The sequence below is a fragment of the Erpetoichthys calabaricus genome, chromosome 10 (genome assembly GCF_900747795.2).
Source record: "Erpetoichthys calabaricus chromosome 10, fErpCal1.3, whole genome shotgun sequence".
Classification (NCBI taxonomy): domain Eukaryota; kingdom Metazoa; phylum Chordata; class Cladistia; order Polypteriformes; family Polypteridae; genus Erpetoichthys; species Erpetoichthys calabaricus.
In genome coordinates this window covers 93,042,529-93,068,408 of record NC_041403.2, presented here as the reverse complement: position 1 = coordinate 93,068,408, position 25,880 = coordinate 93,042,529, and the positions used below count along the sequence as shown (strand labels likewise).

General features: G+C 40.3%; 3 protein-coding genes across 3 annotated transcripts in view; 1 reads left to right on the top strand and 2 right to left on the bottom strand.

The window, feature by feature from the left end:
* ndrg3b (ndrg family member 3b) overlaps window positions 1–25,880 on the bottom strand; it is a 1,230,027-nt gene that overhangs the window by 853,398 nt on the left and 350,749 nt on the right. The gene's annotated exons all lie outside the window — the stretch shown is intronic.
* id1 (inhibitor of DNA binding 1, HLH protein) overlaps window positions 1–25,880 on the bottom strand; it is a 739,503-nt gene that overhangs the window by 450,868 nt on the left and 262,755 nt on the right. The window lies entirely within an intron of this gene.
* arhgap46b (Rho GTPase activating protein 46b) overlaps window positions 1–25,880 on the top strand; it is a 175,395-nt gene that overhangs the window by 131,310 nt on the left and 18,205 nt on the right. The window contains exons 4-5 of the mRNA XM_051932915.1: window positions 12,213–12,780; window positions 13,249–13,347. Of these exons, the coding sequence (XP_051788875.1) occupies window positions 12,213–12,780; window positions 13,249–13,347 (667 nt within the window). The remainder of the gene's footprint in view (window positions 1–12,212; window positions 12,781–13,248; window positions 13,348–25,880) is intronic.

Below are 25,880 nucleotides of genomic sequence, written 5' to 3'. Positions count from 1 at the left end.
CCGCTGTGGAGTATGCATGTTCTCTCTGTGTCTCTGCGGGTTTTCCCATGAGTATTCTGGTTTGTTTCCACATCCAAAAAATGTGTGTGTTAGGTTAAACTGGCCCACTTTAAAGTGAGCATGCCCTTTAATCAACTGGCATCAAGTCCAAGACATCCAGTGTCGCTTTTATAGGCTACAGCCCCCACAGCCTTCAAGCAAAGACAATACTGCAGAATAAAGCCAAATAGAAAATGCAGCTGTATCCAGTTTTTCATACATATATATCTGGAGATTTCTATTAGACAGATATACCAGATGTTAGCATCTGGATTAGAGATCGCTTACAGCGTAGTTGCCAGCTCTGTGCCTGCTGGTTAAAGATGCTGGGAATGTGCCACCTGATGATCTTTATGGCATTTTGTTGAGTTCTTTTTTTGTTTGTTTGTTTCAGGTTTACATCATTCCCCACTTCCTTTGCTCTTTGTAGTTTGGCTGGTTCAGCACTGGGATTAAAATAAAATTGCAATAGCATGTCATCACGCTTGATGATATGTTTAGGATATATAAGGAAGCAAAAAAAGAGAACTCTGAGTGGGAACACAGAACACTTGAGGCGTCGTCTAGACTTTCTGGTGCATTGCTGTCTTCATTTGATCGGGCATGGAGGCAGAAACTTGGTAAAGCCTCTGAGACTGGAGAAATGTCCATGGGTTACAAAGTCACTAGACATTTCACATGGGTGCAGTTCCACTGTTTTAGAGACATAATGAGAAAAAGAGTTGGGTGTGTGTGTGTTTTTTAATATATTGTGCATTGGGGAAACGTGTCTATTTAGAAATATTATAAAGTTTTTCTTTTTTCATTTTGAACACAACGTTGGGCTTCAACAGCCAAAATGAAGCAACTACAAGCAGTTATGGTGCTGCCATTTACATCTTAATTATATACACCAAATGCATGAAGTAATGCAGCCATCTCCAAAAATAAAAGTATAGTTTTAATAAAGTATCTAAGGCCTGCTATTACTGGTTAACATATAAAAAAGGAAAGGAAGATATTCCAACAACAACTCAAAAAATAAACACCATATAAAACTAGGAAATATTGTGATTGTTACAATACAGGGCTATTCAAAATGAAGGAGCAGATTTCAAAAATGTATTTCAAACAAACTGTATAAGACAGAAAAACATTCCACACATCACTGGATAAAGGAACGTTAAAAGTTTAAAAGCCTGCCTAAAAGTACCAGTGAATGCCACTGAGTGTTGACTTTATTTTTATACAAGATGGTGCCCTGCCTCATTTCCACTTGGAGGTCTGGCGTTACCTGATCGACACCATTCCAGGATGATGGATTGAAAGAAGTGGACAACAAGATCTCGCTCATCGTCTATGGCCTCCCAGGTCTCCAGACCTTAACCCCTGCGATTTTTATCTATGGGGTTACATTAAAGAAAGAGTGTTTGTTCCACCTATGCCCGCTAATCTTCAAGATTTGTGACATCGAATTGAGGAAGCTGTGAATTCAGTAACTAGGGACCAGTTGACTCGTGTGTGGTGTGGAAGTCCAGCCCCAGATGCAGACAGGCACACACAGATAGTTCGATAAAGCACACATTATTATTTACAGACAAAGTTCACAGCACACCGTGGCTTTGCACCAATCACCCTCTTCTTTAGTCCTTCACCACCCCCATTCCTCTCCGCCGAGCTCTGTCCTCTTTCTCCTGACCAGTCGGCAGTCCCGTTTATATCCACCCGGACGTGCTCCAGGTGCTTTCCGATGGACTTCCTGCGTCTCTTCCTGATGTGGTGGAAGTGCCGCATGAGAACCCGGAAGCACTCCGGGTGTCCTCGGTAGTCCTTCCCCCGGCACCTCCAGGTGTGGCGGAAGCACTAACATCCGAGGTTCGACAGTCATCTGGGCGCCCCCTGGTGGTTGCCATGGGCCCTTACAGGGTTGAGCTTCCATGCTCAAACCCCGTGGCCCCCAAACCAGGCAGGGCGGCTGCCCTCTCGTGGTCCTGGGGAGGCACAGTCCCTCTCCTGGTCTGTCCAGGTGTCACAACTGGGCACAGCCCCCAGCCGACCACCACAGTGGTAAGAAATGGTCTACCGTTTTGATGTTTGTCATGCTACACATGGTGTTCATCCTCAAGGACCATAGAACCAAACTTTGAACTTTCCTCCAGTGATGTGCAGAATGAGTTTCTGTCTTATACAGTTTGTTTGAAATAAATTTTTGAAATCTGCTCTTTCATTTTGAATTGCCCTGTATATTTAGCTGATGTCTTTTTCCAAGTTGACTTACTTCTGTAGCACTTTGCTGCAGTTTGTAGGCATGCCGGAGCACAGGCAGATGAAGTGACTTGCCAAGGGTCACACGGTAAGCCAGAGGCTGGCATTGAATCGGCCACTACACCTATTTTTTAATTTTTTCACTTAGCAGAAGCTTTTCTCCAAAGTGACTGACAAAAGTGGTCAATGTAATTGAATGAACATTAGTTTGGGGACTGTTTTCAGATCTGTGTTACAGGACAAGTTTACACAATTGGCAAGTGAATAACAGAATGACACAAGACTAGTTACTGTTTCTTAGCTACTAAGAAGCAGTCATCAAAGCTGTTGCCAGTCAGAGAGCTATATTGTCTTAAAACACTTATGGAACACAGTGAGAGAGCCAATAGAGTGATCAGAAGAGAGAAATGACTTGCACTCATCTTACAGTAGTTGGTTGAACACAAGACGTGCCGCTGCCTTTTGAACCACCTGCATCAGCTTCCTTCCTAGTATGTAGAAATTGTTGTCCTGCCAGTAAACAGTTGTAGTGGTTAAGACCAATGCCTGGACCAGACGTTTGACTGCATACTCAAGTCAGTTACATCCTGATGTTGTGTAGTGAATCTGCATGAATGAGAGATGACTGCAGTGTGGTCAGTGAAGGAGAGCTGGTCATCAATCAACACCCCCCAACCCCCCAGGGTAGGTTTTAGTGGTAATGAGCCAATGTGAACATTGTGGAACTTGACCCGGACACATAAGCAGACACGTTGTAATCACCCCACACACATTTATTTAGGGCTTCCATATTTACAAATCAGTACTCACAGACCCCCAATACCCCACAGTCCAGGCCAACACAATGCCTTCTCTCTCTCTCTGTCTTCAGACCGCCTCCTTCTCTCCTCCAGAAACCTTGTCCTTCTTCCACCCGACTCAAGTCCATCTCTGAAGGGAGGCAGCCCCTTTAAATAAGCACCCAGATGTGCTCCAGGTGTGTTCCCGGCAATCTTCCACCAACACGCCCCAGTGTGGCAGAAGTGCCAGCTGTCTCCCCGGAAGCACTCCGGGTGTCCCTGTTCCTCTTCCCCCCCAGCACTTCCTGGTGTGGCGGAAGTGCTGAGATCCAGGGTCCTCCAGGTATTGGGGTTCCCCCTGGCGGTGACCACGGGCCCCTACAGGGTCGAGCTTCCCAGCTCTGTACCCGCAGCCCCCAGGACGGTCGCCCCCTCAAGGTCTGGAGGAGGCACAAGACCTCCTCCGGTCTTCTCGGGCGTCCCGGCTGGGTACCACAACACAGATGTGGTGAATTAAATAGACGGATTGGCTGGGATAACAAGGAGTTCCATCTTTGAAAAGCTGAGCTACAGGTGCTGTTCCTTCATCCATAATGAGTTCTCAACCTGGATGACATTTCAACAAAATATTCATCACGCACATCTAAAATGAACAAACTGCCATTTTAATATTGAGCCATTTGAACATCCATCCATCCATCCATCCATTTTCCAACCCGCTGAATCCGAACACAGGGTCACGGGGGTCTGCTGGAGCCCCATTTGAACATGTGAGGCAAAATATTTATTACGTTTCACCTTTATTATATCCTTTTGTCCATGTGGGGGTACCACATTAACCAACACACCAGATCTTTAATTAGCCTTAGCAAATGTCTGTGAGAAGAAATGATTTTAATAAAAATGTAAGTTTAGGCTGTGTCAGTGGAAGGACATGCAAAATCACTTCACTTGAAATGTCCAAAGTTCCCAAGTTGGCAAAATATAAGTAAAACAATAACAACTTTACAAGACTCACTTACGTCAAGACTTAGTGTGCAGAGTTGTGGATGCTCTGTGAATCCAGACACCTGTGGGAAAACTCAAGCAAGCAATGACATCTGTTCACTACAAGTAGGTGCTCTGCTTAGAAGCCTGGAAAACACAAGGTCCTTCAAGACTGCTGTACAGGTCCGTGATCCCATCTGAGGTTGGTTGTTCATTGCCAGGCGACACATACAGTATGTCTACAGCACTCCATACGTCTACCCAAAACAAGATGAAAACAAGCAAACTGGGAATTTTAAAGTAGCAAAATATTTGTGAAGTTGCTTGTGCATTTCATCAGATGCCTGATAAAAAAAGGCAGTAGTCTCTTAATGTAAAATCTTCTGAGTTCAGTGTTCTGATTCACAATAAAGTGACATATTAGGCCTGTCATTAAAAATTAGTGTTTGTACATTCTCTCATTTCAAGTTGTCGTCACAAATGTAGTGAGAGAGGGGGTCAAAATTAACACTTTGTTTATCTGTGTGGATTTGAGAAGAAAAGATGGGTATTAGACAAAAGTGCAGAATGACATTTATTAGCACACGCATATTTGGACACCACTGTCTGTATTTCATCCTCCTATTTGCAATGAGTATAATTATTTTAGCTAATTAATAAATTCAAACATTAGAAATAACTAAATCAATCAGTCACTACCTCAATGGGGCTTTTATGTACAAGAAGGCGAATGTAAATGTGGATTCCTGTCATGGCAGCCCAGTTTTCATGCCATACCACAAAGACCAATGTCTTTAAATTGGCTGGCTCAGTAGTGTCTGTGAGTGTGCCTTACCCAAGGTTAGTTCCTGTTGCATGCTCAGTGCTTCAAAAATACAAGGCTCCCTATGACCCTGAACTGAACTGAACTCAGTTGTTTAAGGTTGCAGCCTCCCAAATTTCAAACCCTTCTCTTTTCTGACTCAGCAGACTGGCTTACCTGACCCTGAAAAATTTCTGGTTACTGCTTTCAAATTCATAGCTTTCTTTTACCTCAAACATCACTGGACTGCATGCTCATGTAGTTATTCCAGTTGCAGTCTTATGTCTGGCAAAGTTGTGCTGCACTTTGGGATTCTCTAATAGTTGGTGTTATATGCACTGTTATAGTCACTGTGCATCATACAAAAAGATGGCTCTTCATTCAGTGCTTAGTGTATCAGTACATGCAGGCGGAAATGCAGTAAACAGACAGAACAGCGGGGATTTAAAGTTTAGCTGGAAGAACAAGGAAGAAAGGTCTGGGGCTGTGAGCCGCCTCCATCCGCTGGCACTTCAAAACAACTTGCTGACAGTGGAAGTGAATTTAACTTCAACAAAAAGCTTGGCCTCGTTCCTGTTGCCACCTAGGACTGGCCTGCTGTATTTTTCCAGTCTTAGAGCTTCTTAGGCTGATTTTAAAGGAATTGGTTTTTTTTCCTCAACCCGAAGCTCATTAGTGGTCATCTTAAGTTAACTATAAATAATTTAATTACATCCCCATTGTAGAGGTTTCCCTCTAATAAGCTGAAATGTTATTGCACCAATGTACTCAGGTTATTTTTTTTTTTTAATTTTTAAGCATAAAATCTTTGTCTCCTTTTTTCAACATCATACATGGCTGTTCTTTTGCTCCATCTCCACTGTACTGTAAGGCTTTTATTTTTTGTTTAGTGCATATATAGAAAAGATTTGGACAGCAGACAAGGCACCCTTAGAATTTTTTGTGGCTGGAGTGTTCTGCAGAACTCAGACTGTCTTGCATATTCCACTGTAATTTAAAAAATAGTCACGCAGGCCTCATAACTAGGCAGACAGAAATGTGCTGTTTTTGCATTAGGGGCACTGTATAAGTTTTTTTCCTATCTTAAAATGAGATTTTGTTTTTGTATAAATTGTATATAAATATTTGATTTTAATTTGATTTGATATACTTTGTTAATCCCAGAGGGGAAATTGTCTTTTTGCATATATTTATGTAAAAATTATCTATCTTAAATAAATTATGAAAAGTGAGCATCAATACTAGAAAAACATGAAGTTATTGATAAAAAGTGGGGGAGTGTTAAAAAATGTACAAATTAAGGGGAAGTGTGTGCTTTCTGGTGCATTATAACTTTTGCCAGAGCCAGGATCAATAACCAAAATCTGTTGTTCATACAAAAGAATTCTTTTAATGTTTTAGACCAGGAAACACTTGAATCTTTGCTCCTCTCAGAAAGGTGATTCGTTCACTTCAGGTCACTCAGACAAAGGTGCCATCACCTCTCTTGCCTCAACAGTATGTATGACTGTCTTTGGCGCTCAGAGAAAATGAAAACAATCATTCGGCCTGTGCAGTGTGCTTCACTGACAGCAAATGTCGACACACTTCTTTTCCTTTGTCACAGCCCAAAGCCCAATTATGTGGCCAAGGTAGCCCACACCTCCAATTCATAGATTTCTTTACATATATCACATCGTACGCTTTCTATTAAGACCAAGTTCCAGGTCAATGATTCACAGGTGTTTGCGTGACTGACGGACAGCTCTTAGCATTTTATATATACAGTGATCCCCTGCCAATCGCAGAAGTTACGTTCCAGACCCATCAGCAATAGGTGAAAATCCGCTATATAGAAAGACCATATAAATAAACATTTTTTTATAGTTTAAGCCTTAAAATACCCCTCCCACACGCTTTAAACACATGTAAACTTAGTAAAGCACACTTTGTAAACACATATGATATGTGGATGTCAGGCTAAGGATATGAGTAACATAATAATATAATAATAATAATGTAGCATTCCATCGATTCATTCAAGCCGTAATGGCAAGCGACGTCCGCCTAATACTTTCCTTCCCATAACATATCCAGGAGTTTTACCTTCTCCTGAATGGTCAAGGTCTTCCTCTGGTGCTTAGGCTCACTACTACAAAGAAGGCTTAGAAGATGCAGGATGCTTGGGAGCCATCGTATGGCTTAAAACAAAAAGTTTGCTCACAACAAGTAAGGTACGTGATACATAGAAAACTGAGACGCGTCGGGGACCCATGCTCGCTGTTCTTGAGAGATTATACCACGTTAGCAGCAGCCAATCAGAGCACAAAAGAATGAAAATCCAGCTCTGATTTGTTGAATTTCCTCTTTCGGCCAATAATAGGCCTTGTAAGAAATCATCTGGGTACTGTAACGTGAAGCTCTTTGTCTACCGTAGTATACAATGTATGTATATTTAATGATTTACTGTATTGCTTAAATATTAGATATGTTCAACAGAAAAATCCACGATATAGCGGGGGCACGATAGCTGATCACTGTATTTCAGTTGTGCTAGTTGAAATATAAGTAATCAATGTAGAGCTTTGGAATGTTATTTATCAGATTCTTTTGGAATCTGTTTTGTAATACAAAATTTTCCAATCAAACAGATGGCGCATCACAAACATTTGTAATAATAAAATGCATTACTACAAATGTTTGTGATGCTCCATTTGTTGGAGTACAAATGCAATGCATATGTGTTATTTGACATTTGATATAGGATTCATAAAAGCAGTGTTAATGTTTGTGATGCACCATCTGTTGCAATGATAGATGCAGTGCATTTTATTAATTCAAATGTTTGTGATGCTCCATCCATTGGAATTAGAAATGCACTGCAAATGTCTCCATAATATGCCAATTGGTTTGGGATTTGTAAAAGCAGTGTTAATGTTTGTGATGTATTATCTGTTGGAATGACAAATGCAGTTCATTTTTTTTAATATAAATGTTTGTGATGTGTAATATATTTTGAATGACAGAGACATAGCAACCAGAAGGACAAACAGCTATACAGGCACACATAGACTTATCCTTTTATCTAGGTGGAATATGCTTGAATAATTTAATAAGCTTAGCTTACCCCTACTATTCATAGAAACCATTCAACATCCCAACTCCTCTTATTTACAGATAAACGTTCTTTGCTTATTTTCAAAGCTCTAAAGGTTTTTATAAATGTTGTGTCAACAACTTTATTTTCCTATACATTTTTTAGTAGTTTAAAATGAAGTGTGTTGAAATAGAGAAAATAGAAAAACAATAAAAAAGCCGCATCAAGCATTCAAGGAAATACCTGAGGGAGATAGGATAAATCTGTAAAAAAAATTGTAGGATAAATTAAAAAAAAAAAAAGTAAGTATTTTTGCAAAAAATGTTAAAATTAATTTTAATTTAAATATGTTAATTAAAAATGAGGTAATATCAGCATATGATTCATTATTAATGGCATGTTAAAATATTCAGGCCATTTTGGAAGTGAACATTTTAGAGGAAAAATAAAAATGATCAAAAATCCAAATGACATATTAAATAAACAAACAGTTTTGGGGTGTCCACATGCTGACACTGCTGGTATGGGATAGACGGGAAGTAAGAGCTTCCCAGTGGGTCATTTCATGGGAACGCCCTTCCAACTGGTAGCTCCCAGTGGAACAATTCACTGAAAACAATGCTACCCAAATTAGCTGAGCCATGACGGAACATTGGCCTCTCACTTTATTTGATATTATAAAATCAAAAATAATAACAATGTCAGCCATTACTAGCATTTTTGTGGTTGCCTTGTACTTGAGATTATACAGTACATGCCTAATGCATGTGTATATAAAAAAACAAACAAACGCTAATCCTTACTTGAATTCTTGAGAATACTGAGTCAACTGTGACACATATGTCCCTAAATATTTGCCTGAAAATCCCAGAAACAAATTGGCATGTGAAGATGACACAACACGAGTGGTATCTTTGAAAGTTGCTGTGTCTCGTGAGCGTAACACAAGCTCTTATATCAAAAATGGGTGAATTCCACCTTTACGATTAGATAGGACTTTTATTTGAAGTGCTTCTGTTAAAAAAAAAAAAAAAAAATTAGGTAAACAAATATACACATGCACACATATTATGGTCTTAGAACTCACCTGAATGACTGAAAAGCAAGAAAGGAAGGAAAACTTCTGACATGGCGGTCACAGTCACAGTGAGGTATATTGCTAATGGTATAAATGAGTCCCAGTAGCATTTTTTAACACACTTTTGCTGAAAAATGAATTGCCCGAAAGTCCTCAGTATTAGTGTGTCAGAGAGTTAGGATGTGCACCGTTGTTTATAATAGCACTCAGTTTTCTTGTAGTTATCTCATTTACTATACTACCTCCAGGGGTCCCAAGCCCCTGAGCCTGCCCTTTTAATTGGCTTTTTGATTCAATGGGGTCTCTTTTGAAGTGATGCATTGTCAGTTAACGCTTCATTTGCTAATTTTCTTATCAGGTTCACAGTTGTTACTTTTTCATTCTGGCCTTAAACCTGCTTAATCTAAGGGTCACAGGGGATTGTAGCCTGACCTGGCCGCCTTGGGCACAAGGCAGGAACAGACAAAGACAACGCACAAGACTCCTGTAGATTGAGTCATGACTTGTTGAATTTACTTCCCATCTCTCACACGTTTCTTCCTTGCTGTGATAATATATGTTTCAGGCCTAATTCAACTACAGCTTTGGGCAAGACTTTATAGATATTTCTCAATGCAGGGACCTCCACAGATGAACAGTAGACACAAGTGAGAATTTAGCATGTAACTGGCACCCCAATTCACCTTTGAGAGACTGGTCTTGGACTATACGAGTCCTCTTGTAGTAGACCACCAGGACACTCTGCAGTTTCCCTTTTGGACAATGATTGTAGTGGAGGATGCAATTATCTGTCTGCTCCACAAGGTTAATTCTCACCCGGATAAAGCTGGCAGCACTGTGAGGATTATGTTTTTTGATTTCTCTAGTGCCTTCAGTACCATCCAGCCATCCTTGTTAAGGGTAAACTCAGAGTTGTGCAGGCAGATGAGCCAATGGTGTCCTGGATAATGGACTATCTGTCAAGCAGACCACAGTTTGTGAGACCCAAGGACTGTGTTTCTGATATGGATGTGAGCAACATTGGAGCACCACAAGTAACAGTCCTCTTTTCTATTCACTCTGTACATCTCAGATTATAAATATAACATGAGGTCATGCCATTTGCAGAAATTCTCAGATGATTCTGCACTTATGGGCGTATTGGTAAGTGGGATGAGACAGAGTATAGGAGTCAGGTGGGGAACTTTGCTCCTTGGTGCAAACAGAACTGTCTGCATCTCAACATCAGCAAAACCAAGGAATTGCTAATTGACTTTTGCTGCACCAATGAGTCTCTGTATCTGGTCACTATTCAAGGAGTGGTTGTAGAATTGGTCTACATTAATGACAGGTCAGACTGGTCTCAAAACACAGAACTATATAAGAAAGGAGACTGCATTTCTTTAATGTGGGAAACAACATCCTCCTTCTGTAACGGCCAGTGCAATTTGTTTACACTGTGGTGTCCTGAATCTGTAACATCACTTCAAGAGAGGCCCACCAAATTAGCCTAATGAGCTAATTAAAAGGGCAAGCTCAGTTATGGGACATACTCTGGACCCCTGGAAGTAGTAATACTGGAGAGAATGAAAACAAAACTGAGTGCCATTATGAACAATGCTGCACATCCTCTCTTTGAAACACCAACACTGAGGACTTTCAGCCAACAAATCTATCTATCTATCTATCTATCTATCTATCTATCTATCTATCTATCTATCTATCTATCTATCTATCTATCTATCTATCTATCTATCTATCTATCTATCTAGCCAGCTAGCCATCCATCCATCCATCTATCTGTCTATCTAGCTGTCTATCTATCTGTCTGTCTATCTTTCTGTCTGTCTATCTACAAAAGTTTACTCTAGTTGAGCTGAGAGGAAGAAATATCAGCACCACACAAAATATTACTTTTATTGCCAGGCACGGTAAAATCAGTTTCTCGATGTCCTGAAGAACATTGCAATCCATTGTCCTCAGTAGCTTAGTTATTGGACTGAATTTGTCGTAATTCTCTGTGCAGTTAAGAAACAGATGTCAGTTTACAGGTCTTGCTATTTATTTAGTACCAAGAAAAATTGCTCACCTCGTTTGGGTCCAAATGTGTGCCAAGAGTCAGAGGGTGCTGCTCTGCATTTTGTTCTTTTTCTGTGCAATCTTGAGAAAAGGACTGCCAGTTTTGCACAGGAAAGAGGCACAAGCAAAGGTAATGATCTTTTAAAGAGGTTTCTGACCATTAAGAGCATAATACAGTCTTCTGGTCGTGTGTGTGTGTGTGTGTGTGTGTGTGTGTGTGTGTGTGTGTGTGTGTGTGTGTGTGTGTGTGTGTGTGTGTGTGTCGTTGTACCACAGCAGTTGTTTTCCAGTGACAAAAGAGTTCACGAAATGCAACATTCTCTGTTAAGGATCCAATGTAGGTTTATTTAAATGCGCATTTACATTACGTCATCATCACAAATACTTACAAAGCATCTTGCTGTCTTAATTCTTGTCCTCACTGAAAAGCAGAAGTGAAAAGGAGGAGCAGCAGTCACATTGCTACACCACGAAGAAATACACAGAAGAAAAAAAAAGTTCTGCAGAAAGCAAATAAATATGGGACACACTTGTAGAGCGTCTTGATTTACCAACATTCTGCTTCTGTGCCAGACCAAGCCATCCACAGAAAATGCTGAGGCACACACATTCTGAAGCAGACATTAATTTTAATGCTGCACTATACTTTTCCTTTCTTCTCTATTATGGTGCAGTGACAGATTTCCTGGCTCAGATATGAGTGTTAATAAAAACGAAAATAATTTAAAAAAAATAATAAAAACCTCTGAAAGCTTGCTGTTGCTGTCTGTACTTCTTTTCCATACAAGTACCTCCTCCTGTGCTATATTTCTCTTTGGTGGAGGCGTTGGATAGGATTAGATAAGGCTGTACTAAATCTGCCTGCTTTCAGAAGCTCCAGAGAACATGTGAAATTATAACTGACTTACTCATGCCTGCTGAACACTGTTATTAAAACCTTACAGATGCTTGTTGTTGTTTTTTTCCCTTTACTAAAATTTGCAGCAGGACAGAGGAGAGCAATTGGTTTTTATAGAGTACATTTTCTCCACTGAAGATTACTGTTCTTGGAGGAGAGCTGGTCAGAACTGATGACATATTGTTTTTTTGGAACGCATTGTGCTTAGAAGTATTTGGATGTAATTGTTGTTTTATTTTACCCTTCTTCAGGCTGGAACACTGGAATCCAAGGCAAATCTGAAAAACCGTCAGCAGGCTGGCAACACACTGAACTCTGTGAGCACTGGCTATCAGTTTCCTTATGCTACTCTGTGCAAACCCCCAACTGATGCCAACATGGTAGACTGGGCTTCCAAGAACCTAAACATGCACACTCAGGGCATCTTCAGACGGAGGGTTTCCATTGCCAACATGCTTTCGTGGAACAGGGGATCCATCAAGAAACCTATGCTGATCACCAATGACCGCACCGTAAAGAAGGAGGCCTGTGAGATGTACAAGCTGGTTCAGGTCTACATGGGGGACCGGCAGGCCCGCTTAGACCATCGCCATGTGGCACTAGTCATAGTCACAAAGTGTTGGACCATGCAGGGCCTACGGGACGAACTGTACGTTCAGCTAGTCCGACAGACAACAGACAATCTGTGCTTTCGTAGCCTGGCAGCAGGCTGGGAGCTGATGGCCATCAGTCTGGCTTTCTTTTCACCCTCACCCAAGTTCAGACGCTACCTAGAAGGCTACATCCAGAGGCACCTGGACCCAAGTTCTGATAAGAAAAGTAAGTATTGCTGCTATGGAATGGAGAGTTCATAACATACAAGGCAGATGAATCATACGAATAATGCAAAGAGATATTAAAATGAGATATGAGACCCATATTGGTACGTCTGAGTTATTATGAAGGAATCACAGTCATGTGAGCTAGGCTGTGCATGTACCCAATATAGTTTGCAGATGCCAAATACTGTATAGAAAAATGCTAAAACAGTATTAGCACATGCTTTATCATCTGCTGGAGTGAGCTTACATTCACACCTTCCAAAATATGAACAGAAATTATAACTTTCTTTTTAACAATTGGCTGGACAGATGAGCCAAGTTTAGCCAAGTCAACATAATATTAGCTAAAGTGCCTCATTTTCAAGGTGCTATTGCCACTGGAGGTCCTCATATCATTTGAAAGAATCTGTTTCTGAAAAAGAAAAAAAAATCTTTCACTGAGTATTTTTTTTTTCCTGTCGCTCAGTAATGAGACATATCAAGGAACAGCAGGAAATGAAGCACAAAAAGAATTCCAAGTCAAGGAAGAAAAGGAAACAGAACACAGAGGAAGAAGAAGAGGAGGGTGAGACTATTTGCTTTTTATGTAATGTGTGTGTAAGAAAAGCAGTTTAAATGTGGAAATGCTTTGCAATTTGCAAAACGGACAATTACAGAGGCTGGACTTCCTCTTGCCCACGGTGATGTTACTTTTGTCTGACTCCCTGATTAGCTATTTCTGGGAGCAGTTTACCATACGCTAAAGGAGAAGTAGGCACTATGGTAGTGCTGTTGCTTCAACTTCACAAGACCGGGTTCAAATTCCAGTCTGTCTTTGGGTAGTTCTTTCAGTACCCCCATTTTCATTCCACATCTCAGAGATGTGCCGCTGTTATTTGATTCTATTACTTTGGGTACATGTGTATTTGTGATGGACATAATGGCCCAAACAACCATGAAGTGGACTAATAGGTTTCAGAAATTGAACGAACATGTTCATAATGGAAAGCATTCTTTTAATTAACTTCTCACCTCATGATGATTTATTGTCCCTCCGGCTCATCCTTTGCTGATTGTTGTACTCATTCTTGGAGTTTCACTTTTGTTAGCTTTACATGGGCCATTTTCATTCTAGTAAGAGTGAACCCTGCATGTTGTTTTTACTGACTGCACATGTTTTTAAAGCTTGTTACTGGCTGACCATAATGCTGCAACTATCAGCATCACATTTCACATGGAAAATTCTTGCCAGTGTCTGAGGAAGTTTGATTTACTTTAGGTTCACTCTGTATTCTGTCGTCTGTTTAGAAAATCTAGTTTTGTTTAGATTCGCACTTTAGCCAATCCATGTATCATATAGCAAACCTCATTTGCATTATGGAGACTGAAACTCCATTCTTCTGTGTAGGACAGATTCACTCTTGGTCTTTTGTCCATCATTGAACCATACATTACTATATTTGTGCTTGCAGAAGTGGATTTGTTTACTGCTGCCTTTCATGGTAAATGAGTTGATATGGTCGAGTGACATAGCTGTGGCAGCCCACTTGTGACCAGTCCTGAGCTGAAGGCTTCTGCTGCATAAACATGTTAATATAGTGACTCAGTTCTTGAAACAAAAATAAACAAGAACTTAAGTGCTGGTTTTGAGCTGATGAGAAATGCTTAGTGTGTATAAAAATGTACAATAATATGACTCTATATTCATATCATTCATAACTTCTGTGTGCATTGGAGTTTGCAGTGATGCAACTATCCCTACAAAATGGATGTTCTGAGAGTGGAAGTTTATTTGTGAGCCTAGGATTATAAACAATTGATTTTGTATACTGTGATCATCGTGTGCCTCGTATGAACTTTTCTTGGTCACCTAATCAGTCGTCTGCATAAATTTGAGGCTTTACAAGTATCATGAAATGTTGCAGTACAGGCATTTTACAGCTGTGGGTTACATACCTTTGGAAAGAAAACTACTTTCTTTAAACTCCTTTTCTCCATCAAAGAAGGTGAGCATCTCCTCTGGCCACACTGCTCTTTGTGTTTTTGTAAGTGACCATTCTAAAAGAGGTGTGAGGCTCAACAGTGGCATCAGGTTGTTTGGCCTTGTTAGGCTTCCTCTAGCACTAGCTTCTTATGTGGCTGTACCATAGTTGCAGGGTCACAACTGATGGGCATTTCCTTGGCGTCTGCTGCTGTGCTCACTTCAACATGCCTTGGAGAGTGTGCCGGTCCTGGCATGTGTAGTAACTGGTGGCTGTTAGTTAAATAGAAACCAGCCACTACGCTTTTATGGTTCAGCCAAGGCAGCATTGCCAGATGTGTGGATATATAAAAGAGTTGTGCAGGAATAAATTTTGTGTTGGCAGTGTGCGGGGCAGCTGCCCAAACGTCAAAACTCCAAGCGGGATCCCTCTCCAGACACCCATCTATAGGGGGTCATAATTGCAAGGTGGATAGGCATTAACAGCAGCAAAATTCCAAGAGGGGACCCAACCTAAGCATCAGCAGTGCCCAAACCTCCCCTGGGCATCAACAGCATAATTCATTTGGCTGGTCCACAGCGCCATTAGGCAGGTTTTCAGCTGTCATTGGGCTGGAATTATATCCAGGACCTGGCAACCCTGCAGACAGATCTGCATATCTGACTTTATTTTGATATGTTGTCATTTTATTGAATTTCTTTATGTTTTATGTGATTGAATATATTTTGTTTTTGTTAATTTGTGCTTTGTATAATTCTTGAATATTATCTTGCTTATTAATCTTTTTATATTTTGAGCCTAAGGGGGCAGGTCCCCTGACATTGCAGCTGTCAGAACTGCCCTTAGCCCATATAAAGCCTGAAGAGTCCTCAGTTTAGTGCCTGGACATTTGCTTTCCTGCTTGTGTTTGTTCAGCTCACGTTCAGGCGTTTTAACTTCTTGTATTTAATTCTTCTGGTTTTTAAACTTTCTGCTCACATTTAGGGTTTTGGTTTGTGAATTAGATTTATTTGCTTGTGTATTGCTTTCTAAAGCAATACTTTGAAATTATTTTTATCTTTTTGAGTCCTCTTTTTTAATTTAGTTTTTGGATTTTTTTTCTCTTTTTAATAAGCTTTATTAATATAAATAAACATTGTACTTGTTCAGCTTGGCCAGGGGTTTTATATGGTTTTGTCTCCACTATTTGAAATTTATTAGCTTTTTGGAGTGTAGACAGGAAAGTCTGCTTCTCATGTTTAGGACCATGCTGATATTTTTTGTATCAAGTCTTCACAGGAGTGCTGAAGCCTAGATTTAATTTTAAAGCCTGTTTTACATTTTCTGGACTCTTGTTTTTATTTTTTAATTGTTATTATTATTTGTTACAGCTTTTTCTTTGGTTGCTAAAAATAATGGGGGTACAGCAGATGAATCCAAGGAGGCAATTCATATTTTTAAATTGAGCATCGGGAACTGAGTAATTTTTTTAGTATATGCAGTAAATGAGATGACTATCTACCTGCACATCACCACACACAGTAACACTGAGGACTTTCAGCTAACAAATCATTCAGCAGAAGTGTGTGAGGAAATGCTATGCTAATGGGCTGAGGAAATACATCTTACCGGGGTGTCATTTTGTTGCACCACAGTTGTTTTCTGTTTGTAATACAGAGCTTCTAGGCTATTGCTAGGTAAGACATCCAGGAGTGTGTGACATGTGCCATAATCACAGTGATGGTGTAAAGGTCAGCATCATACACTCCTTTAACTGGCCAAGTTTGTGATTAATTCATTACTTTCAACTCTAGCGTCATTGTTATAAAGTTTTCTCTGGCAAGGAAATTTTTGTTCTTCCACTTTTGGCTTAGGCTGTGTGAAATATTCTGGTCTTTGACTCTGTCACTGCCTCTCACGATATTTGATTTTCTTACATATCCTAGCCATTATTTATTTGTATCACGTTCTCCCACCTGTTACAATCACGTTGCATCTCCTGATTCCATCCTCTACTTAAAACTGCTGCCCCCCGTGCAGTCTTTACAGAGTTGTTTTAGTTTCAGCAATGACCTTTATTTCATACATGAACATCGTAATAGGTCTCATTATTTGAGCATTAAAATCTCAATCTCCCTTTATCCAATTCATACAAGCACCTTTGCGAGCAAGGCACACATCAACCTAGGATGTGGCGACACTCAGTCTGTGGGTTGATTCGTGCACACACCCACAATTTAAAATGACCTTTTATGCAGTTCTTAGTCGATGTGAGAAAAATCCACAAAGACTTGAGGAAAACATGTAAACTCCACACAGGAATTTGAGCTCAGGAAACTAGATGTATGAATCTACAGTGATACTTGTTGTGGCACCATACCACACATGTCATTCTCTTTATTAGTAGAAGTTCCAACTTGACACAAGCTATACCGATCCGTACTTGAGTGACACACAAGCAAATCATTAGGGCAGTTTATAGCTTGATAGTGGGTAGAAAAAGTGTGGCAGTGCTTGATCCCCATCATAAAAAGTTTTGGATGAATGTTGCTACAGACAGACAGGTCACCTGTTGTGGAACAAGTTGACTTTTGTAATATCCTGTTGTCATATGCCGGCAACCAGCTGCAATGTAAAGCAGCCAAACTTGGGTTTAACCCTGTGAATGCACAACTGTAATTTGAATTGGGATAGGATTGTGTAATATTGTTTGTGACGGACATTTGTGAGAAGTCAAGCAAAATGACACCTTTTATTGGCTAACTGAACAGATTACTAACAGCAACTAACGCTGCTTCTTCATCTTGCCTGAAAAAGGGACCTTAAGTTGCCTCAAAATTCTGCATATTGTAATCTGTTCAGTTAGCCAATAAAAGTTGTTATTTTGCTTGACTTCCCATTGTATCCATAATGGCTAACATAGTACCACACCCTACTACTACTAACAGGCATCTGTGGAAGCTTCTTGGCAGAGGTGGCCTGAAGAGGGCTTATAAGTAAGACACAGGATGTGGCACAGGAAACAGCTACTAAAGTTTTGAGCCGTTATCATGGCTATATTGGTCTTGTCTTAACCTTTTATCAAGTAAAGGCCTTTTCACATTTGGCCTATAATTGTTACAACCACACTATTAGGCACATATTGATGTGTTCTTAGATCCACAGAACATTGTCACCTTTATACCAGTCACCTGTACCATAATCCAGTTTTTGTGGTTGTCTGATGTAAATTGCTTGTTACAAATCACAGTGAGACATGTCACCAAGAGGTCCTTTGGAGCAGATGTGGTCTAGTGACTGAGGTGGCGGAGTATAATGGTAAAGCCTGCCTGTTCAGAAAATGACACAAGCTCAGGGTTTAGCCCTAATCAAGTCAGTAACCAGCCAGAACGTCAATTTGTAAAGATGTAGACAATTGTGCTATGCATGCGCATCTTTGAAAAGGTGCTATATAAAACAGAGCTTGTTTATTTATATTTTTGATATTTATTTAATGGTTAATTATTAGTAATTGGAGGAAAAGCAACAGTATGCTCTAGGCTGTCATGAAAGGAGACAGCTCCTCCTGAAATTAAACTCTGTGTATTAAACAAGTGGAGCTACACTGATTGTTGTCTCTTCAAACCATTTATTCTCATGGATTCCCTCACGCTGTCTCCAATTCTGCTCCTCATCCTCTGATTGTGCTGTCCGTTCATTATGCTGCTTTTCCATCTCCACTGACATTCTGCTCCTTGTATCTTGCATACACGTCTCTGCTGCTGCCGTTTGTATGCCATAAAATGCACAGCTGCTTTTATGTTACTGGGCTGTTAACGCAGTTGAATATCATGCAGATAAAAGAATCACAAGCCATATTATTTTGATCTGCACTGCTTGTTATCCCTGTCTGCATTCTTACCTGTGATCACAAGCCTTGGGTTGAGAGTGAAAGAATAGGACAGCAGCTACAAGTAAGTAAGCAAAAAGAGACCTGGGCCAAATTGCTAGGCTCAGACTCAACGACAAGGTGAGCATCTTGGTAATCTTGGTGAACTTGTGACTGTTTCTCCAGAATGAGGGAACTCAGTCTTTTGTGGACTACACATCTAATGTTCTTCAGAAATTGTATGTGCTTAGGATCCAGAGGTCATGTTTGCTCTGCTGAGCCTGTTGCACCCACACAAAGTAGATAGAAAGCCAAGTTAAGTGCTTTTCACCCTGACGATTTCTAACTCATTTGGTGAGTGAGTGTATGAAATCATCATAGTCCAGTGGGAGCATATTAATGATTCGTTTTGGCAAAAAAAAGCAGACTATAGGAAGCTGCCCCCTTCTTTGTGCTTTTAAAATTTTGCTAACATAAAACTACCTACCCATCAAGGATTTAATCCATTGCTGGTGTGTGTTAGGGTCATGCAAATTCAGGATTGACCCCAGCCATACCACCTGTGCTTCTACTAATCCACCTGAAGTTAAGTATGTTCAGGCCCGGATGTGACACCATCTAGGAAAAGCTTAGGTTGCAGCTGGTAGAGGTGTTGGTGAGGCCAGCAGGGAATGCTCACCCTGTGGTCTGTGTGTGGATCCCAATGCCCCAGAGCAATGACGGGAACACTGTGCTGTAAAAATGCTACTATCCTTCAGATGAGTTGTTAAACTGAGGTTCTGACTCTCTCAGGTCATTTCCTGACTAAATTGTCCATCATGGCCTGTTCATTCTAGCCCCCTAATAATCCCCTGTCCTTTACTGGCTAACTACCTCTCTCACGCCTTCAGCACCTAATGACTAATGTGTGCTGAGTGTACTGGTGCAAAATGGCTGCTGTTGAATCATCCAGGTGGATGCTGCACATCGATGGTGGTTGAAGTGCCCCCCCTCCCCTTCTCTATGTAAAGTGATTTGAGTGACTTGAAAAGCGCTTTATAAATGCAATGTCTACTTCTTCTTCTTCCATATAAGTGTTGGAAGAGTGCCTGAGTGGGCCCTGCAGTGGACCTACACACCCTCCAGGGTTCATTCCTGCCTTGTGCCTAATTCTGTCAGGATAGACTCCAGTATCCACGCCCCTTCTCCCAATTGGATTACGCAAGTCTGAGAATGCTCATTTCTATTTATTACTTGTGGCTGGTGTATTGCTTCATTTGCTTTCTTTGTCACTTCTACATTCATATCAATTCCCACCCTATCGAATATCTAACCATATTTAAAAGGTGTACATTGCACTGCATTCTGTTTCATCTTTAAACTGAATAAAACAAATTGCTTTGCTGCTTGGATTTTTTTTTTTTTTTTTTGCCAAGAACCGCAAAGGCCTGAGCTGAAATTTTTGAGGCTGTTTTAATGCAGGCACTTGACTCGTTACGCTCTGCTAACATAAGCACTGCCAAGAAAAGCTGGCCCAGAAAGAAATATAGAAGCTATGACATCATGCGGTGTTACTGTGCTGATGCCATTTAAGGTTTCCATAGTTCCAGTTTGAGAATTTTTTGAGTAAATAATGACATTCCTCATTTTCCTCCTGGTGGCTTCCCATTTATCCAGCCTTTGTCCTTCATCGTTAGCCATTTATTGAAACATTTGATATCTGCTTAGTATGAGCTGGTTGGGGGGGTGTATGAAGAATGGAAAAAGCATCTGTGACTGCTTATTAATTTTGATTACAGGGAATGCTGTCCAGGGGTACATTTTTCAATAGGCTTTGCACTGCGCTTGTTCACAAACATAACTTTGTTTTAACTTGCATATTTTTCATTCTTGGTAAGAAATCTGAGAAGGTGGTTTAGGAGAAGACCATGTAGAAAATGTATGGATTAACATCTGATGCCAACTGCTCATTACAGAAATACAGGGTAGGACAAAATAGTTTTTTTTTAGCTTTTTGCTGTTTCAGATATGTGACTCTAAAAAATGAAGTGATATTCTGGACTTTGGATCCATGTTTATGTTGGTCAGAACTAAAAAAAAAAATGATGAAGAAGAGTAATTTCTGCTTCCTGCTAAAATACAAAAAGAGTGTGTGGCCAAGGTGCTAAAGCACAACTCATTTCATTATTTCGAAGGCTTTGGTTTATAGGTTGCTCACAGCAAAATTCCTAGCTAGAGAACATAAAAGAAATGTGAAAAAGGTAGAGGGAGCATATCAAAGGCTGCCCGGGGCAGGTTCCTGCCTCATGCGTACTGATGCCCAGTTAGGTTCTAACCCCTCATGGTCTCTATTTGGATTAGGCATTTGAGATCAGAAGGATGGGTCAATATATACAAGTGAGAATGGTAAATTTTTCTTTGCTGGTATAATTTTCACACAAACTTGATGCTATAGCAGTATTCTGAAACGACCAGAAGGTGAACTTGCTGGTCTGAATCTGTTTATCAAACTTTTTGCAAAAGGGCTTGTATACTATATACCATATACAGTATGTGATTTAATAATACTTGTAATGTATTATAACGTTTTCCTTGGCATAGTTAAAACTTATCCGGCTCAGCCACATCACTATAGCTTACACTTTGTTAAACAGGGCTAGTTGTTGTTTTAATTTTACTTGGATTGAGAGTTAATTTACAAAACTAAATTAAGACTTATCCAGAAGACATGCAGAACTAGTTGACTGGTAACTCAGTACTGGCCTAGCATGTGTGAGTGTGCCCACTGGCACACTGGCCTAATGTTTGATGCTACTGGGCCCTGACCTTTAATTGGATCTAGCATTTCATGTTATAGGGGATGCTGGAGTGAGCTACCAAATTTCCAAAATGTGAGGTTAGTTAGCCAGCTTTTTTCTGTGCTTCTGTCACCGTCTGAACTCAGAAATGGTCACACCTGTGCATTTAACACCCCTACGGAATTTAGCAGTGTTTTATATTCAGGCTTCTGTTTTTGTCAAGAGGTTGCTAATGTGTCTTACTTCCTTCAGGTAATTGAGTTTATAATAAACACATTGAGGTTGCAGGTCACCAGGCAGCTGGTATTCTTAAGGAGGGTACGTAACTAGTAAACTGGAAGAACTTTACAGTACAGTCAACCAGCCACCCATCCATTTCCTTAACCTGCTTTTTCCATTACAGCGTCAATAGGAATCCTTAACAGCATCATCCAGCTCAAGCAAGAACACCAGCCTGGACATGACAGTGGGGCGCCACAGGCATACATACATATATAATTCATCAGGCCATACTAATATTCTAAAAAACTTAAAAGCAGTAGATATGTAAACGGAGTTAAGTTAAATTTTTACCATAAAATGCATTTATATGCAAAAGTTGTCCGGTAAGATACCTAATTGAAACATTCATTCATTTTTTTATCATTTATCCAAAACTGGTTCACAAAAGCAACAGTCTTAGCAATAGGGCCCATACAAGCCTTTCCCCAGTCACACTTGCCAACTCGTACTGTGGGCTCCCAAAGCATTCTCAGGCTGTCTAAGAGATATGATCCTTCCAGCTAGCCCTGAATCTTCCCAGGGGTCTCCTCTCAGCTTGTCATGCCTGTAAGACCTCCATAGGGAGGCTTTCCAGGAGGCATCCATAGCAGATGCCCGAACCACCTCAATTGGCTCTTCTCAATGCAGAGGGTCAGCAGCTCTACTCTGAGCCTCTCCCAGATGTCTGTGCTTCTGACTCTACCTCTATGGAGAGCCCAGTCACCCTGCAGAGAAAGGTCATTTTTAGCAGCTTGTAGCCACAATCTCGTTCTTTTGGTCATTACCCAAAGCTCATGACCATAGGCAAGGATAGGATCGTAGATTGGTAAATCAAGATCTTCGCCTTCTGACTCTGCTCCTTATCTTCACCACTACGGATCTGTATAATGACCACAATAACTGCACTTTACCTCCTATCCATCTGTCGATCTTCCCATTCCCTTTCCCGTCACACATAAACAAGACTCCAAGTACTTAAACTTCTCCACCTAAGGCTCACCTCCCACCTTTTCAGTTGCTGGAGATGACAGGATGATGATTAGTGATGAGCAAACCATACTGGATTTGCTTCACCTCAAGTTCAGCGAAACCGTGGAAAATTTCAGGAGCTTCGCTGAACTCAGCAGAATGCATTGAAATCAGTGGAGAAGGTGGAAATGAACTATTGTAGTTCTGAGTGGAATACAATGGTGCAATGGTCTCTCTAGTGTTCCTCTTTGCAAAATGATTTAAGCTATACTCCTGCTGCAGCATTGGTTGTTTGTTTTTTCAAGCCAAACCATACCGTTGTAGCACTAGCAAGGTTTTTTTTTTATTGTGCTGCTGTTGTTACAAGTATAGAGGTTTGATATATGCTAAGTTAATTTTTGCACTTATCTATTACTTCCATTTTGATAATTGAGCTCTTGATAATTTTCCATTGTTATTTTTTGTGGCATCATTTTTGTTGTTGGTTTTGTTTACAGGTGCTGCCATTTTGAGTGTTGTTTAGGTGGAATATCCCTTTAACACTTGCTTAGTTTAGAATGACACTGCCAGCCTGTCCAGTTTTTCTGGGGTGTCCCCGGCCACCCAGTGCCCTGCATTGGGTTCAGTGCATTTATTATGCTATGTTAAGATCTCAAATATTTCACTTTAATGTGAAAAAATCCACAATAAATGGTTGGAGGAGGTGAAAAAATTGTAATTTTAAGAACGGTTTTCCATTTTGCTCAGTAAAATCAACGCAAAGGCATCATCCTAATTTTCTGTTTTTTATCGAGTAAGTAGAATAAATCACAAGGCAGCTTTGGTGTGCATTCTTTTTTTGTTTAGTGAAAAGGTCAGCTGTGACCATTTGTTCACCAGCTGTGTGTGAGAGATGAAGGTGGTGCTGTTCACACCTTAGCAGATTTTCAGTTTGCTCTCATGCAATGTTTTTAGAGGGGATGACTGCTCGAGTTGTGTGGTTGAAATACAGTAGGAGCTGTGAACTGCTTGATCCTCTTTGGTACAGCTTGGGGAACTTAGTTCCTGTTGTAAACTCACCTACCTTTTTGTTGCAGATTTATAGCCTCAGCAGCAAGTGTAAGAAAAGGTAGCACCCCGTACTTTAGAAGCTGTTGCTTGCTTAGTAAGTTGAGAGAAAAAAAGTGTATACAATTAATAGTGAATATGTAGACATTGTTTATATTAGCTGTGCTACCCATCTAAGATGGGTTGAAATCTAATAAGCTGATTTCTGTCTGTCCGGCAGTTAATCTCTTTTGGACATATTCAGTGTTACTGTTTGCATTGCACCATCTGTTGGAATGTATTTTGTAATGCATGTAGTAATAAAATGCATTGCATTTTTTATTCCAACAGATGGAACATCACAAACATTAGCATCACTCTTACGAATCCCATAGCAAATGGCATGTAACAGAGATGTAGCAACCGGATGGACACACTGATACACAGATACTTATCCTTTTGTTAAGGTGAATATATTTGTGTGTGTATATATATATATATATATATATATATATATATATATATATATATATATATACATGCAGGGGTGGGCAAAAGTATGTTCTTGTTAATATGGAAAAAGACATGCAGGTTATGATTGCTATACTTAATCGCACTTTAATAATAATAAGAAGACAAATAATGCAAATAAATCATACAATAATTAATAAATAAACAAACAAGAATGAGCTCTGTGTTACATGTACTCATACCTGTAATCCTAATTTTGACCACCCCCTGTATGTCTGTGTGTATATGTGTGTGTGTATATATGTGTGTATGTATATATATATATATATATATATATATATATATATATATATTGTGGAAAGAAGCCCGGACGCAGACAGCGATGGTTCACCCAACACACGTTTATTGTCCATATTCATCTTTACAGTAAGTGCAACACAACCCCGAAGTCCCCAAAAGTCCAGGCCTTTCTCACACTATACCTCTTTCTCTTCAGGCCTTTTATAATCACCCGGATATGCTCCAGGTGCCTCCCGACAATCTTCTGCCGGCACTCCCCAGTGTGGCAGAAGTGCCAGCTGCGCACCCAGAAGCACTCCGGGTGTCCCCGATCCTCTTCCCCCCAGCACTTCCGGATGTGGTGGAAGTGCTGAGGTCCAGGGCTTCATAGGCATTGGGGCACCACAGGCCTCTACAGGGTTGAGCTTCAAAGCTCTGTACCCGTGGTCCCCATAGCCGCTAGGGTGGTCGCCCCCACGTGGTCTGGGGGAGGCATAAGCCCTCCTCCGGTCCTCCAGGACGTCCTGGCCGGGTACCACCCCCGGCCACCCGTGACACTAATATATCTTGTATGTATACATACATATTATGTATGTATGTGTGTGTATATGTATATACTGTATGTGTGTGTGTGTGTACATAGAGAGAGAGAAAATATAATATACTATATGTGTGTATATGTGTGCATTAATTTTGCCATCTGCAGTTGTTACAAAATTAGGACTACAACTGCATTTCTTTCTATTGCATGAAAATTATAAACCTGGTTGTAGTTCACAATGCATTTTTCTTCAAGGTTCTTGTAATTGCCATCAAGATGAGAAGGTTCTTTATCTTGGCTGATATCGCCACTTGGACTGACCAGGATTGGGGCAACTCAGACTGATAAACTGCATTTGTGTTTCACTGTTCAGTTTGTTTTTCCAGCAATGTTTTGTCGCTGATCACCTAATCATTACATAACCTACTTAGGATGTCACAAAATTTCATTTTTGGATTGGTTAGAATACTTTTAGAGAATGGAACTGCCACTTTACTTACTGGGATTATTTAATATTGATTTTGACCACGTAGTATTTTGTCTGAATGTGTTTCCCTATGGGAACATGCAGCATAATTCTGCATATTAGAGTCCAAGTCCTTCTGAAGGATTTTTATTAAGACCTTTCATACAATCCACGTAATGGGGAAGTTTGGTTGTTTTGGGATTTAGATTATAAATGGTTTTAGTGTAAGTCTAGTGATACACAGCTGCTGTTTTCATCTGAGTTGCAGGATTTGGGAAAACACAAATTGATGTTGGTGAATCATGCAATCAGTTATTTGAATCAAATTAAAATTGAATTGAAAGCTGTGAAGCTTCCTCCAGATGGTAAAGTGGTTATCTCTGCTGCCTTACAGTTCCCAAGTCCTGGGTTCAGATCCCAACCTACCTGTGACTACCTGTGTGTAGTTTTAAAATGTCATCATACACTATAAGGAAGTGTCATGGAGGTGCAGTGGTTAG